Genomic DNA, 16,554 nt, shown 5'->3' with positions numbered 1-16,554 from the left:
AATCCACCTGCACCCTTGCCTAGATGGAGTGGTCTTTCCTAGACCAGCTGGGGCAGAAAACTCCCCCTCCACCCTGCCAATGATTCCCTCTAGCACTGTGGGATAGCACATTAAGCCTTCACCAGGGGCATCAGCATCCCTTAAAGGCACCGGTTCAAGTTCCAACTGCTGTACTTCCTCCCAGCTCCCTGCTTGTGGCCTGGGAAAGCAGTAAGGGGCAGCCGAAAGCCTTGGGGCCCTACACCCACATGGGAGACCCAGAAGAAGCTCCTGGCTCCTGACTTCAGATTGACTCAACTCTGGCCATTGCAGCCATTTGGGGAGTGAACCAGTGCATGGAAGATGTTTCTCTCTGTCTTTCCTTCTCTGTAACACTGCCTTTCAAATGAAATAACTAAACACTTTTTAAAAATTAAGTGATTATTTCCAAGAAGAGTTCTGACCACAGCTGAGGAATGGCAGAAAGAAGAGGTTTAAAAAGAAAAAGAAACAGTAGTTACTCTAACACCCACTGTCGCCGTGGTGACCAGAGCAAAGTGTGACCTCGGCTCGCCTCTCGGAGACCGTCACTGTGACAGTTACAGATGGCAGCCTCAGGATCCCAGCAGAGCCCGGGCCACCCAGACCCACCCAGGGCGTCCCAGTTGCCCTCAGCTGTACCCCCATCACCTGTCCACCAGCCAGAGGGGCCTCACCTGGGTGGTACTGTCCCTCAGCGTGGGGGAGCGGCCCCGGCGTGTGGTGGTGGTGGCCATGGTGGTGGTGGTCTCCATGATGGTGGTGGCCATATCGGCCAGCAGAGTGGTGGCTGTGGTCTCCGCGCTGAGCAGCACGGAGGGCCCCTCCCCCACCAGGCGCAGGTGCCCCTCGGTCCGCACATTGGGGTCGCTCTCGGCGGCCAGCGCCAGCACCTTGAGCCCATTGTAGTAGAGGCCGGACACCTGGCCCTGGAAGGGGCGCCCCTGATCCCGGCCCCCGATCTTGATGGCAGCCTGGCTGTTGAAGATGGTCAGCTGGCGGCCTGAGGGGGGAGGAGGAGAGGAAGGGGGTGGGATGACAACACAGAAGGAGCAGGCAGTGAGGGGCAGGCAGGAAGGCAGGGCAGAGCAGGGGCAGAAGGAATAGGAAACCAGCAGGTGTTGGGGTGGGAAGCGGAGGCAGGGCAGGGACAGACAACCAAAGGGAAAGGCCTTGTGAGCCTCAGCCCCCTGCCCCCCAGAGCCCGGCAGGGAAGGGGCCCCAAAGCATCAAGGGCTGGAAAAGGGGGCCCAGGCACCCCCTCTGCCCACCCCATGCCTCTTCCATCTTGTCCCCTCCCCCTGTGGGATCATCACTTCCTTCCTCCTCTTCCCTCATGCCAACAGCCGGTTCCACCACCACCACCACCCTTCCCCCCGGAACCAGAGAAAGCCTTGGAGAGCAGCAAAGACAAGAGACAGAGACAGGCCTAGGAGGAGGGCAGAGAAGGAGGGCACAGGGGGGTCCCCTACTGGGGCTCCTGGCCCTGGGACCAACCCTGCTACCCCTCCTCCCCTGCCAGGGCCCAGCCACAGCCTGGAGCCCCACCCCTGGCCCCCCAGAGCCCATCAGAAATAGAAAATGTTAAAGGGATCTCGCTTCGCTCGCTAACAGCCATATAAACACCGCTCCAGCTCCAATCGCGCTCAGCACTTGGCAGCGTCACCTGCCCACCTGCGTGGGGTTTTGGCTTTTCCGTTTGTTTTAGTGCATCTGGGGGTCGGTTTAACCCTCTGAGTTTGTTGTATTTTTTTGTTTGTTTGTTTTGGTTTGGTTTGGTTTTTTGGTTTGGTTTTTAGAAAAGATATTTATTATGTTTAAGTTTAGATTTAGCTTTGGTTTTGGTGCCTTTTGGTTGGGGGGGAGGAGCAGGGCAGAGGGACACCTCTGTGGCCCATTCTCCCACCCAGCCCTTCAGCTACCAGTGCTGGGGATTTAAGACCTGGCTTAGCTCAGTTAGTATCTGGTTAGTGCCTCGTTAAAGATTTGGTTTAAAAGTTAGGTGCCTGCTTGCCCTGCCCCAAAACCCGGGCTGAGGACATTCCGACTTGGGAACCACTCTTTGGGGTGCCTTGCCATCTGACCAGCCTCTGGCCAGCCCTCAAGAGTCACTGCTGTGGTAGCCCTCGCTGCCTCCCACCGTGGGCCAGCACTCACAACCATCTCACAAGTGGCCAAGTGCTGGCAGCTCTTCCTAAACTCACACCCACATGCATCCCCAAGATAAGGGACTGGGATCAGCACTTTCCCAGTGTGTTGCACCGTAAACCTCTTTATGATTGAGTGTCTCTCATGGGACTGTTTTTGCTGGCACGTGCTTTGCAACTGGGAATCGGATCCATCCCATAAATATGTATCAAGCACCTCCCAGATGTCAGGTGCTGACTGTGAGCGACAGTGGGGTGATTCCGGGCCCGCTCCACCCCCTAGCAGGTGCAGGAGCTGTGCCTGCCCTCCTGCAGGCACTAACCCCTCTGTAGATGACTCTAACACATAACCACACACACGCCATGTAAACAGTTCTTATGCCACGTTGCTTACAGAGCCATGACCAGAAAACTGTCTGCACGGTTTCGGCCCAGATACAAATTTTGTCTCGAGCATTTTTTTGTGTGAGGTTGTTTGCATCTGTGGCTGTGGAACTTGCAGACTGAGGGAGCCTTGGATTCCCACCAAGAGCACTCAGACCTTGCTCTCAAATACATTGCTTCTTCTCCTGGAGATGTGCCTAGAGGGTGGGCTGAGACATGCCTGCTGCCCCTGGCTCCCTGAGGATGCACGGGGTTCAAACCAAGGCCACCAAAAAGTGGGTTCCTCCTTGCACACTTTGAGAGGTCTCATGCTATTGCTTTCTGAAGAGCAGGTGCAGGAGTCAGCATGTTGGGACAGCGTACTAAGCCTCTGCCTGAGGTGCTGGCATCCCGTTTGGGCACTGGTTCAGGTCCTGGCTGCTCCACTTCCCATCCACTCTATACTTGTGATCTCAGAAAAGCAGCAGAGGATGGCCCAAGTGCTTGGGTCCCTGCCACTCATGTGGGAGACTTGGAAAAGCTCCTGGCTCCTGGCTCTGGACTGACCCAAGTCCAGCTATTGCTGTGGAGTGGAGACCTCTCTCTCTGTCTCTCCTTCTCTGTAACTCTGCTTTTCCAATTCAAAATATAAAAATAAAAAAGAAAGTGGAGACCTGCCACCTGGCAAGGACAGCCTGTGGTCACCCCCTACCTGACCCTCAAGTCACAACTCTTTCCCCCAACAGGGCCTGCCCGGTGTGCCACCCCCTCACCCTTGGTGGGGGTCCCAAGTTGTCCCATCCCCAGCCCAGACTGCTCCCTCGGCCTCTGACTCCAGGAGATGGAGGTGGGTAATGGAGAGGAAGCCACATGGCCCCTACCTCCACCTGCCTCCACCTGCCGGGAACTCCTCAAAGGGTTAAAGCTTCCCCTGCTGGAGAGGGCAGCCCATTGCGGCTGGGGGCTGCAGGTTTTAGCGATGTCGGTTAGAGTCCCTTTAACTTTTTTTTTTTTTTTTTTGGTCCTGTTTTGGATTTATCACACCTGGTTAGCAGCATGTTTAGGCGTTACATCAGGGATTTTATTGGGGAAAGCCCCAGTGGACAGTTAAGAACACAGTTATCATCTGGTTTAGTGGTGGTTTAACAGTCTGTTTCCCCCCTAGAGTTTAGCCTTAGAGGTACAGAGCTCACCCCCTGCAGGCCTCCTCCAGAAAAAATGGGGAGACTTTTTGCCCTTGGCCCCCGAATTCCTTTGATGGCAAGATGCCTTTTCTCTCTCACCCACCACCTGCAGGCCTCAGCAAGGGCCCTCTCTGCCTTGCTCATCAGCCTGCAGACACAGGAAGCCATATGGGACCACTGCCCCTAACTGCCCCAACACCTGGCCCCCCCCGCCCCATTGTCACCTCTCCTTTACCTCCCCTACGGAGGGCCCATTCCGAAGATGGGGTCCCGGAGGCACACCCACATTTGGGGGAGGCTTTCCTGTAGGATCTCGGGCCCCCACTTCTCCCTTTCTTAGATTGACCCTGCTGAGGCCTGCCCACCTGCCGCCAGAGCTTCCTGTCGGTCTTTCCTGCCCTCCTGCCCCTTAGTGGCCCTTGCAGGGACCTCCCACCAAGACCGTCCTCTCCTGAGCCTGTGTTCCCGCCTGCTTGGGGTGACCCCAGGTCTCGGAGATCGCTCTGCTCCTAGTCTAGGTTTAGAAAGAGAAGGTGGCACCCCAATCCCTCATCCCCCACCCCGGGTAACCACCCTGCACTTCACAGCCCCTTATCTATAAGCAGGAGACGGGGTATCCTGGCCCAACAATTGGTCCCTTCGAGGGGGGCCGGGGTGGGTGCTGGCCAAGGCACGGGAGGGGTTCAGGGGGAGCTCTGCACCTTTAAGATAGTGTTTTTAAAAGTTAATTAATTAATTAATTAATTCTGGTTAATTACCTTTGTCGAGCAGCCACTCATCTACTACTCGACCAAGCCGGTAGGGGATTCTCTGTCTAGCAATCGCCAGGCGTTCGTTATCAAAGTTTCCTTGGAAAAGTTTAGAAAGACAGTAGGTTTCTCAGGCAGCGAAGTCCAAAGGCGTTAGCGTTAGAAAAGTTACTTATGCGTTTCTCAGGAGACTCAACAGTAAGCAGCAACATCCGACGGAAAGAGGAGCAGGCTTGGCAAGCAAAGCTGGGGCCCTCTTCTGCCCGGGGTGGGGAACCCCTCCCTAGTCTCCCCCAGGAGCTTGCCCCACCCTGGGGTGGCAGCAACCCCCCAAAAATTAAAAAAAAGAGAGAGAGAGAAAAGAAAAAGGAAGGGATGTAAAGGAAAGGCAGCTGAAGCCAAAGGGCGCAGGTCAAGCAGGTTTCACCACGGACCAGCTGTGGGGGAGGCCCCGCTTCCTTCCCCTCCCGAGGCAGCGGGGCCGGGTGGGCATTTAGCAGGTTTAAGTTGGGGGACAGCCAGGCATCATGGCCCAGCTGGTTACTGCTGTTTAGAGGGTGGTTTAGAAGTGGGAGGGACAGGTTAAGCAGGGTTTATGCGGCATTTAGGAGGGTCACCCGGCACGCGTTTCATGATGAGATTTAAACCACTTTCCCAAGCAACCCCTTTTGTCTTAGTTAGCCACAGCCATCTCTCCGCTCACTTCCTATCTCGCAACCCACTCCTGACTCCTGCCTTCCACCTGAGCCCTCTCGGGTCCCTATCCTGCAGGTGCTGCCACCTGGTCACAGCCACTTAGGGTGACTTCAAGTGTGGCACCTGCTTCCCTGTCCCTCCTCCCTGAACACCCTGCCCTCCTCCGCACCTGCTCGGCCCAGTGCCTTTCCCGTCGCAGCCCCTACCCCTCGTTCAAGATTCTCAGCACCTTTCTGCTAGAACCAGGGAACAGGGACCCAGCTTCAGCTCGCCGGGCTGGCCCTGGCCCTGCCGGGCCCTGCCCCTTCTCTAACCTCCCTTGCACCTGTGCATGTGGAGACCCCGCCTGGTCCTCTCTGGGCCCCCAGTCTGCAACCCCTGAGGACAAGGAAGGCCACAGGCATGCATGTGTATATATGCATGCGCACACACCTGTGTGGACACAGGCTGGTCAGTACCAGGGCATACGTGTGCTCCCCTGGGCAGCATGGGCAATCCCGGTCTGCAGTAGCAGACGGGAGAGATGGAATTCCTTTGGGAACCTGGCCATTGCCCCTGCACAGACCACTGACACGCTGTTCAGGGCAGTGGCGGGGCCAGGCACCAAGGCCCAGACCCACCTGCGCATGACTCCCACAAGTGTGCCCACATGTCTGTGTGTGCCCAGGCAGTGCCTACCCTACCACGAGACTCCCTGCCTTCCCTACAGATTCAGGACACCTCGCTTTGAGTTGAATCATCCAAGGTGTGTGTCCCGGAAGGAAGAAGAGGGGAGTGGGCACACATCTTCCTGGATGGAGACAGGTCGTTACTCTGCCAGGCGGCGGCCGAGCCCTCCTTGGCCTTTTCCCGGGGCTCCTCACAGTACCCTCCCCCATCCTCCAGGGGCTGGAAGGTAACTCATCCCGGGTCACACACTTTATCCAGAGAAGCCCTGGGATTAGGTATACAGGGCTTGCTGATTCAGAATCCAAGGGCTGGAAAGAGCCAGACATGTGCCGGCCCCGGGCCCTGCCTGCTGCTGCCCTAACCCGCCAGGGGGCTTGGCTCCCTGCCCATGGCACACAGGCAGCCACATGGCCTGCCTGGCAGGTATGGAGGCACCTGGCAACCAGAGGCCCCAGAGTCACAGGTGTGACACCTCAGTCTCTGGCCTGCTGGATTCATTAGGGTGAAGCTGTGGGTCCAACCCTGGCTTGACGCAAGGAGGCCTTCGTGCGTCCACACCAGACCTCAACTTCAGCCCTATGCCGCACGGGCCCACGTCATCATCCTACAAAGATGGCCCTGGTGCATGTCCCCTGTCCCACGGCCACAGAGCCTGGGAGCTCAGTGTCAGCTTGCAGGGATGAGGGATGGGGTTTCCTGGGGGAGGGCTGGGACACAACTGGGGCCTAACTGCACACTTGCATCTCTCTCTGGAGAGCTGTCTCTTCACATGTTTGACATATGAAAGTCCCAAGTCCCCGCCCAGTGTCTGGGGTCAGTTGGTGTGTTTATCAGCCTGGGGTTCGGGGGAGGGACTCTATCTTCAGGAGCTGCCCCCAAAATGCTTGGGTACAAACCTTGTGGCTGGGTGTCGTAAGCGTGTACCTGCTTCTGCACCCTAACCTAAGCTCACCCAGGAGGGCCTGCATGCTGTCCTGCCCACACCCCTCTTGGTTCACCCCAGGGCAGCAGCAGACACTCCGCATCTCGGCTGGGCCCTGCAGGAGCCTGACCACAGCCTCCATGCTGGCACCCCTGTGCCTGCCGCTGCCCCAGCTGCTTCCTCTCCCTGTGCGGCTGTCCCCGTTCGTTCCCACCCGGGTCTCAGGAACCACTTCCGCTGCCCTCCACTGCTTCCCCCCGGGTTCCTCAGCCCCTCACTTCTCCCTGTCCTCTGTCCTGGCTTTGTCCAGCGTTGCCCCGGCTCTCCCCTGTCCCTGACTCCCTTAAATCCCAGGGGGCCCTTCTCCTTGGGTGCCTGGGGCTGCTTCTTGATCCAGCCCTCCAAGTCTGCAGACGGGCCCCTCACTGGCTCTTTTTAAAGACCTTGGTTCTGTCCTTGGGAACAGCACTGCCTCCTTGCCAAAAATGCTGTTTCTGCTACTTCCGAATTTTCTCTCCCCTCCCTGTTTCCGCCTGTCCTTCGGTTTCTAAGCTCATCCTTCCCTCCATCGCATCAGGCTCCCCCTACCTCTGCCCTCCCTCTCTTCTTCCCACGGCCCTTGAACAATTCCCAGGCAGCCCCGCACCTCCTCCCAGCACCTGCCCCCTCACTGGTGTACTCTCACCTCCACCATCTCACCTCCCTACTCCACCTTGCCCCACCCACACCTTGCTTTAGGCCCGCCTTTGCACTTAGCCCGCCACCCCCCCCCCCCCCCGCCGTGCTAACGTGGCTGGCATCAGAGGCCCCGCCCCGCCGCCTCACCCCCTCCAAACGCCCCAGCCGCCTACCTACCTGCTGGGTACCGCTCGTTGACCGGCCAGCTGTCCACCTGCAGCGTGGCGTTGCCACCACTTCGAGTGAAACGCACCACGTGGTACTTTCCATCACTCACAATAGCGTTGGGCTCGTCTATGGTAATGTCATCCGTGCCCACGTTAAAGATCACCCCCACAGTGCCCTGGTCCTGGGGACAGGGAAGAGAGATCAGCCACACACTCACTGCTAGCACTTCACAGGTGCCCCCACAGCCCTGCAAAGCTTGATCCCACCCTCCCCAGATCTCACCCATAAAGGTAGGCATATGTGCTAAGACATGACGGCAGAGGAGGAGGTGAGGGCCAGGGGTGCCTGGGGGTGTGGGGGGGGGCAAAGGGCTGGAGAGGCGCAGGAAGAGGACAGACACCAAGGTCTGGAGGAAAGGAAGGGCTCAGACCCGTGGGGGGCCCTGCCCAGGCCCGTGGGGGGCCCTGCCCAGGAGCCAGGCCAAGCAGTGTTTTCCAGATGCAGTGCTGGAATAAGAGAGGGAGAAATCTCTCCCAAACCACTCCAACTCAGGCAGGCACCCCAGGCCCTGTGGGGGCCACAAGCCCTGCTCCTGTAATGCCCACACCATGACCCACACAAGTCCCATGGGGGAAGGAACCGAGTTAGGACGAGGGGCCTCACACCTCCTAAAAGGGCTTACACTGGGTTCCCCAGTTGGCCTGACTCATGCCCTGCCCCCTGCATTGCAGAGTAGGAAGACTCTGGTTTGGAGAGCTGACACAGGGGGGTGTTCTGAGAGGCTGTGAAGACCACAGGTGTCCAGCTAAGCGAGCAGATGGCCGCTGGGTCACCTGCCTGCCAGCAGCAATCCTGAACAGAGCCCCTCATGCCCCCAGCCTCTGGCCACACCACATGGCACACAGAAGGGGTCCCTTCAGCACCCTGAACCAAACATGTCCTGGGAACTGTCACAGAAACACACTACTCTCCCAGGGTCTTCCTGAAAGACCGCCCCAGCCCAGCTTGGGTAGGTGGAACCCCTTGGCTGTCACCTCCTATGTGAGACAGAGCCAAGAGGTTTGTTGGCACTGGGGGAGGGAACAGGGGTGTTTCACACATGAGCCAAGAGTTGGTGTGGAGAAGGGGTCGGCAGACAGAGTGGGGGGCAGGCTAAGCAGCTGGGAAGCCACGCCGTGCCCCTCTCCTCTCCACTTGCAGGATCCAGCCGTCCATCTCCCAGCACCCAGTGCAGTCACACACATCTGCAGGCTCATACCTTTGCACGCGAGCACACACACACACACACACACACACACACACATATGCCTCCGGTGCAGTGAAGCAGGGAAACTGAGGCCAGGCTAACCTGGAGGAGTCTCAGTGAGCCCCACCCATCCACCACCCACAGGCTGACAGCATCCCTAGGGAGATGGGCTTAGCACTGCTCCCCACACACACGCACGCGCGTGCACGAGAGCCGAAACTCCTCGTTACTATTGTTAGTAATAATACGGCCCGGAATAGCATCAGTCCCTTGGGTGCCTCTGACAGTTTCATTCTCCCATTCGGTAAGGTTCCGCCCAGGGCTGGAGTGGTGGTCAAGGGGCCGGGCACTGCAGAAGGTGGTTGGGTGGGCCAAGGGCCCCAGCCATGGGAGCAGGTGCAGACAGGACACCTGGGTTTCCTAGGAGGCAGCCTGGTGGGGAGTGGCACTCCAGGGCGAGTGGGGAGTGGTGGGTGGGCGGGGAGAGGCAGTTCCCCAGAGCTGCTCCCGATGTGAAGTCAGTTGTCACTTCTGTTAAAGTCATTAATTCCTAATTCCCCAATTACCTCATTAGGCAGCGGTGGGGAGAACGCGGCCGCTCCTACAGCAAATAATTATGGGAGTCAAAATTAATTTGGCAAAGTGGAGCGACGCTTTATTAGAAACGTCAAATTGCTTTTCTCTTATTTTCCTGCCGCCTCCCCACTCTCTGAGAGCTGCTAATGACGCTGTGGTGGGAGCTGATGTGTCACTGGAGGAAGAGGGATTTGGGGAGGTTGCCCCAAAGGGAATTCAGCCCGTATGTTGCCCAGGTCTCTCCCATTCCCCCACCCCATCGCCACCCATTGCACTAGGCTGCCTCGCTGCAGGGCCAGGCCTTTCCCTCCCCACTGCCCCTCACCCCACACCCCAGCAAGACCCAGGTACCAGTCCCCTCTCACCGCACAGGTCTGAGGAGGTGAGGCAGGAAAGAGGAGGAGAGCCCTTCTCCAGGCCCCTGGCCACCTGTTAGCCTCGCTGCCACCTGGAGCCAGCCACAGACAACCACACCACCAGCTCACACAGTGGGGCTCAGTGCCACAGGCTGAACCTCAGTGCTTTATACACACACACACTCACTTGTAGACCTTCCCCACAGCCCCCTGTCCTCAAATGAGTCACCCCTGCCTCCCCCTACCCCCTAAGGACTGTCCCTGGAGGGCTGGGATTCAGACCAAAGCCATGCATGCACAGCCTCACAGGTGGGAAGAAGGCAGGGACAGAGACCCACCCTGGCAGGCAAGGACTCGGGGACACACAGTCCCATGGCTGGGAGACTGAGACCACAGCAAACAGCACTCCACAGGGAATGGATACAAATGGGTGGCCGCCTGCTGCTTCAGGGAGCGCACGACCCAACCTCTCTTCCTCAGCTGAGACTGCTGTCCTGACACACAGCCACCTTGCACTCTGCCACACCGTCCTGTGCACGCCAGGCTGCCATGCACAGCTACCACATGTATCTTTGTGGTCACATGCAGACACAAGGGAGGCCTCCCGGGACTCATCCACATCTCGCCTCTGTGTTCCTTTCGCATGTGGCTTCACATGTTCCACGCCCATCAGCCACTACGTCCACCCCAGCTTTGCTCTGTCCATAGGACGTCGTCCCTCATGCCCCCTGCCTTCTGGCCCTCGGACCTGGCATGCTGACAAGTGCCTGGGTGATGGAAGCTGGCAGCCATGTGCCCAAGCGGACAGGACAGGGTAGGATCCCAGTTCTAGAACCTTCTGTGTGCGCACACACACACACACCCTTGCTGCCAACCCTGCCCTCACCAAAGCCCAATGGCCCCAGCCAGGTTTTTCCAACACACACAGAGGCTAATCAGTCTATTCACCCACAGCTAGCTCAGGGGGGACTGGTCATGGCCAGCACGTGGGACACAGGGACACAGGGCAGCTCTAAAGGGGCCAGTAATATAGAGATGGAGACGTAGGTCAGAGGCCCAGAATTTATGATGTGAGGAGAGGGCAGGCAGAAGATCAATCCAGAAATGAAATAGAGCCAAGGCCAGGGGTCAAAGGGTAGGCTGTGGGGCAGGACCAGAGATGTGGGTGGAGTGGGGGTGGGGGCCAGGAAAGAGCAGAGATGGCCTGGAGACTAGAATAAGGTAGGAGGCAGAACGGAGGTCAAGAGCTGTGGGCATGAGGGAGACAGGGGGCAGGAGGGGACATGGGGAGGGGCTAAGTCCACAGTTACGGTGCATGTGTGTGGGTTGCCTGGGCACAGGGAGGCTAGGTGGGTGGCACCAGCAGAGGAAGGAAGATATGGGATGGGGTGGAGGAATGTGTACCAGTGAGGCACAGATGAAGCCAGAGAGGATGGGAAGGTAGGCAGCAGAGAGCTGAAACAGACTCGGGAACTTGCTCCAAAGCCATGCATGCACAGCCTCACAGGTGGGAAGAGGGCAGCGACAGAGACCCGCCCTGCAGGCAAGGACTCGGGACACACAGTCCCATTGCTTTAATTACAGCAATTAGAAAATAGGTCAAAGGCAGGACAGAGGCCAGGGCAGCACCTGGGGACAGAGGCCAGGGCAGTACCTGGGGACAGAGGCCGGGGCAGCACCTGGGGACCACAAGGCAGTACTAGGGACAGAGGCAGGGCAGTACTGGGGACAGAGGTGGGGCAGTATCTGGGGACAAAGATGGGGTAGTATCTGGGGACAGAGGCAGGGCAGTACTGGGGACAGAGGCGGGGCAGTACTGGGGACAGAGGCATGGCAGTACTGGGGACAGAGGTGGGGCAGTACCTGGGGACAGAGGCAGGGCAGTACTGGGGACAGAGGTGGGGCAGTACCTGGGGACACAATCAGCAGGGAGAGTCTTTTCTGAGGCAGGCAGGTCTGAGAAGGGGGCCAGGAATAGGGACAGAAGAATGGCTGTCTTAGTGGCCTCCAAGTTGAGCAGGTAGCAGCCAGGGGACAGTCACAAAGCAGGATCAGCTCTGAAGGCTGCAGTACAGCCTGGAAGGCCCAAGGGGCCCTCCATTCTAGCTGAGGTCAGATAGCAGGCACAGGTATGTCCATGAGCGGGCAGCTGGGCTTTCTCCATCAGACCATGCAGTTCTGGGAGCTTGCTGTGTTGAGGGAGAGGAGAGCTTGGTCTCCAAAGAAGCCAAGAGCTCCTGGCCAGAAGCTCCAGAGGTGAGGCACAGAGGCTGTGAGGATCTCCCCCACCAACTGGGAAGAGGGTGACGATTGACAGTGAATGCCTGTAGAGTGGATGCTTACGATATGCAGCTGTAGGTAGTCCCCGAGGCCAGAGGCGCTGTCCACCCTCACCAGCACAGCATTCCGCTGGTGGGTGCTGAAGCCCACGGCCAGGCGGTCCATCCTCGTGCTGGGCCGGTCATTGGGGGGCCACGTGTAGGTGATGAGGGCTCCCCCCTTCCCAAAGATGTATGTGGTCCCAGCTGCAGAGAGAAGAGAAGGACAGAGAGAGATGAGGTGGTTGGGCTCAGTGGGTCCTCGGGGGAGTACGGCACTAGGTGAAGGGGTGGGGCTTCTGCTGCGACCGCACTCCACCCCCTCAGCAACCACCAGCCCTGCAACCCTTGGGAACAGTTGGCAAGATGGGTACCCGGGCAAGAGCCCGTGCACGCGCACAGACAGATGTAGCTACCTCATCAAGAATTCTAGCTTTAATTACAGCAAAACAGAGGTAACAGAGAGAGGGAGAGAGAGCACCCAGAGAGAGACTGCCAGGAGAGAAGACAGGAGTGTTCTGGGCAGGAAGAAGCCAGGGGCCTGGTGCTCACCAGCTTGACTCTCCAGGGTGGGTCCAAATGATAGATTAAAGGTGTGCATTTCCTTAGTGCCAGAGCTTGGCAAACACCAAGGCAAAAAATAAATCAATCAAAATAAAAAAAGGGCCCCAGGCGATGGCGGGAAGATTAGCAGGGCTGTGGGCAGCTCTGAGTCATGGCCCATCGCTGGTGCCTGGCCAACATCGCCTCCTGCCTGCCCCCATCTCAGCCCCTTCCCCAGCCCCTCCTTGCTTCTACCCCCAAACAATGGGGCTGCCTGGGTTCCATTTCAGAGAGCACCTAGAACCATGTTGAGACACAGGGAAGAGGAATGGATGGTTGGCAGGGGGAAGGGGGCAGGGAGACAGATGGACAGAGAGGGGTGTAGGTGAGAGAGCTGGGAGGGTGGGTGCCCGCAATGAAGGCTCCCTCTCCTGCCCTCCCCCACCCCACCCTCTCTCCCCTTCTCCCTCTCTCTCCTCCTCACCATCCACCATCCGGCTGCCGGGGGCGGGTGTGAGGTCCCTAACAATCTCAGCCCCAAAATAAACCCCATTAGTCGCCATGTTCCCTCCTGCGGCTGACTGAGCTCCCTGGAGGTGGGGTGGGGGCCCGTCCCCCAAGTTTCCAGGAAGGGCACCTGCTCTGGGAGGCTGGAGAATCAGGACAGACAGGAGAAGGGGTAAACGACCCTACAAGTCTCTAGAACACCACTGGAGCAGATGAGATTCATAAAATGCTTAATTAAATAATTAGCTACTAATGACTCCTCTCAGAGCACTTCTTGGAGGAAGAGGGGTTCAAGCAAAGACTTAGTTGAAGAGAGAAAGGTGATGTGGGGGATCTGAGGGCAGAACCCTGCTGGAGTAGACAGAATAGAAGGGCCGCAGGCCTGGGGCCAGGAGAGCAGTGGGCAACTTTGTGGTGGACTCCAAGGCCTTGGGGGGTAAGACCTCCCCAAGAGGCAAGGCTGTTCTACCAAGATGGTGGTTTTCATCTTGTGGGTTCTCATCTCAGGCACCCGAGAACCCCCTTTAGCCAAGGTATCAGGGGAGAGGGTATTCCTGGACCCCCCAAAAGAGCAAAGACCTCCTGGTATCTCATTTGCAGGCCCAGGGAAAAGCTGAGGAGTTGGACCTAGGTCCAGAGAGACAGTGAGGCCAGCAGGGAGGTGGGGCCTAGAGTCCCCTCAGTGCCCCAGACAAGGCCAGGTGACAAGGTTTCTGCTCCCTAGCATCTGCCATTTCACCTCAGCCCGTGCCCAGGGAGGCCTTCTCAGCAACCTGGGGGGCTTGACTCCACTCCCTCCAGACCCCAGACGTTCCCTTCTGCCTTGGGTGGAGAGTCAGGGCGGAGGTCTTGGAGGCAGAGCAGTGAGGGTGGAACCGTCAGGACGAGCCCCAAGTTCAGGATGCACAGTGGACCCCACCCCTATGCCAGCAGGACACCTGCCTGGAAAGGCCAGGGCCTGGAGGCTGCTTGGCCTATAGTCTCCACACTCCCAATGCTGCCGCACTCTGGAAAACTGGCTGTTTCCATGACAACCATAATACCCAGGGTCCCCCCTTCCCCCTCTACTCCCAAGCTGCATGTCTGAATTGGGGGTGGGGTTGGATGGGGCTGAGATGTTGCCCCTCCTCCACTCACACACCCTGGTACACATGAGGGCTTTATCAGGTTTACAGGCCCCTTCAGACCAAGAAAGAGGGAGAGGAAAACCTTCTATCTGGAACCTGACTCCCAGCCCGTCTGGGGCAGAAGAGGTTCTTCTTCCCCACCTTTCGGTTGGACCCCAGCCAGCTCAGCACCACGGACAGAGCCCCCACCTGTGCAGGGTGTCCCGGGAGGAGCAATCAGGTCTCATGCTCCCTCATCCTCACCCCTTGGAGCAGTGAGGTGCGTGCCCACCACCCAAGCCCCAGGGCAGCAGACACATCCCCAGTGACGCACAGCCGACCCCACGCCCACACACCGACGATGCTGCTGCTGCCAGCTGCACACAAAGACCCCGCGTGGAGAGGCGGACCCCAGATTGCAGACGCGGCAGCCGGAAACATGGTGGTAAGCACACAAAGACAAGCCCCCGGGCAGGGCTGGCTCCACGCAGGACAGAAGGACAGACAGACACACAGCTGGCTGGAGTGCACGCGGGGTGGGGGAAATACCGCATGCCTTGCCCACCACCCTCTTCCAGCCTCCCCCCCAGATCCAGGGTTCATTGCCCAGCTGCTATGACCCTGCTAGACCTGAAGGTGTTTATGACAGTGAGGGGTGGGGTGTTGACGGAGAGGGAAGAAGGAATGGTCTGTTGGGCTGAGGTACCACTGGTCACCCTGAGGACACATTTCTCCCCGCTACCCCAGCACTCGGAGCCCAAGGCTCTGGCTGGGTGGAGGAGGCAGGGCTCTGGCCAGCCTCCCCCTTCCCAGTTAGCCAGGCACATCCCACCTCTCATCCCTGCAGGAAAGGCAGGGGCCAGGCAGGCTCTGGAGCAAAACGGGGCCCAGAATGCCTGTGTAGTCCCCTGTGTAGGCCTTCCGGCTGCCTCCAGAGAGGCCCGCCAGTGGGCTAGACTGCTGTTTCGTTTTTGTTGTTTTACCTCCCCAGGAAAGTGATGGTGAGCTATATACCGCCAAACATGTCCCTGAGGCCTGCACACCACCACCAGCCCCCTAAAGCCCAGGCCTAGGGGGGCCTCTGGCTAGGCTCAAGAAGCCACAGGCCCGGGGTTAATACCTTCTGCCCACACCCAACACAGTCCCCTTAGGGCCTTCCAGAGCCACAAATGCACTGATACAAACACTCTAGAGAATGAAGAATCTTCCAGACAATCCCCCACACACCTGCATTCCAGAAAAATAAATAACAAAACAGCCCAAGCAACCATGAACCATAGATAGCTAATCCAGATCCAAACAGCAAAATCCAACCAGACCAGGTAAGAAAAAAAAAAAAAAGAAAAGAAAAAGAAAAAAACAGCTATGCAACCATGCTGGGGCCTTAGCCACACATACCACCCCTACCCGCCTTCTGGCTGGCTCTGTGCCGATGCTCCTGGGCAGGCCCAGGTCTTTCTATAGAAAGATCTCTACCCCCCTCTGTCCCCCAGGGAACAGCTCCATATTCCCACACTCCTACACTCTGCTCTCCAGAACCCTCTGTGCGCAAGCCCATTCTTGGCCATCTACTGGGCGATCCAGAATCCAAGTCCACAGACAGACTTACAACCAGAATCAAAACACATGGTTATCCCCCTGAACTGCTCAGCATAGTCAGTCCTGAACTCCTGGGAGCTCCTGACTTAGAACTCATGGGGTTGAGCTCTCCCATCCTGGTTCCAGAAAGTGCCAGAAGGGATGCTTGGGGACTCAGAGATTCTCAAGAACTCTGAGACCAGAATAGTGAGGAACAGAGAAGGGGGTCAAGAGCGTGTCGCCCTCACTCAGCCCCCAGAAATGGAACCAGATGTGCTTTATTCCTGCTATGCCCAAAGGGACATTGACTGCAGAAGTGCCACAGTGGGTAGGCACAACATGGGACAGGAAGGGCTGAGGGTGGAGGGTGAATTGGGGAAAGAGTGAAGAAGGGGGAGGGAAGCAGAGAAGGAAGTGGAGCAGCAGGTGCAGCAAGAGCCTACCTAACACTGGGGATGGGGAGGCACTGAGGGGGCACTGAGGGAGATGTGGGCACAGGGAGGAAGCCTGGCTTAGAAAGACACCCCCAGCTGGCCTGCTCCTCCAGCCATGCGTGGACCCCAAGATCTGCGCCCAGGGCCTGCAGGGACAGAGGGGAGAGGCCAACCACAGCAGGTGGCCTTCTCCCCACTCTAGCTTTCCTTGACCCATCTTCCTTCCTCTCAGCTGCCCACCCTTTGCAGGTTTCTCTGGCCCATCCTGGGCTGCCTGCCATGGTTGGCTTGCAGGA

At 58.1% G+C, this 16,554-nt stretch overlaps 1 protein-coding gene across 22 annotated transcripts in view; it reads right to left on the bottom strand.

Moving 5' to 3' along the window:
* NRXN2 (neurexin 2) overlaps positions 1-16,554 on the bottom strand; it is a 108,309-nt gene that overhangs the window by 11,709 nt on the left and 80,046 nt on the right. For 17 of the 22 annotated variants that reach the window (XM_004596714.3, XM_004596715.4, XM_058662844.1 and 14 more), the window contains 4 exons: positions 12,116-12,297; positions 7,604-7,775; positions 4,471-4,560; positions 696-1,021 (listed from right to left, as the gene is read on the bottom strand). In XM_004596714.3, the coding sequence (XP_004596771.2) occupies positions 696-1,021; positions 4,471-4,560; positions 7,604-7,775; positions 12,116-12,297 (770 nt within the window). The remainder of the gene's footprint in view (positions 1-695; positions 1,022-4,470; positions 4,561-7,603; positions 7,776-12,115; positions 12,298-16,554) is intronic. The other 5 variants (XM_058662847.1, XM_058662845.1, XM_058662846.1 and 2 more) reach the window with 1 other exon arrangement.

The sequence above is a fragment of the Ochotona princeps genome, chromosome 4 (assembly GCF_030435755.1).
Source record: "Ochotona princeps isolate mOchPri1 chromosome 4, mOchPri1.hap1, whole genome shotgun sequence".
In the NCBI taxonomy this organism is placed as follows: domain Eukaryota; kingdom Metazoa; phylum Chordata; class Mammalia; order Lagomorpha; family Ochotonidae; genus Ochotona; species Ochotona princeps.
This window is presented reverse-complemented; position numbering and strand designations above follow the sequence as displayed.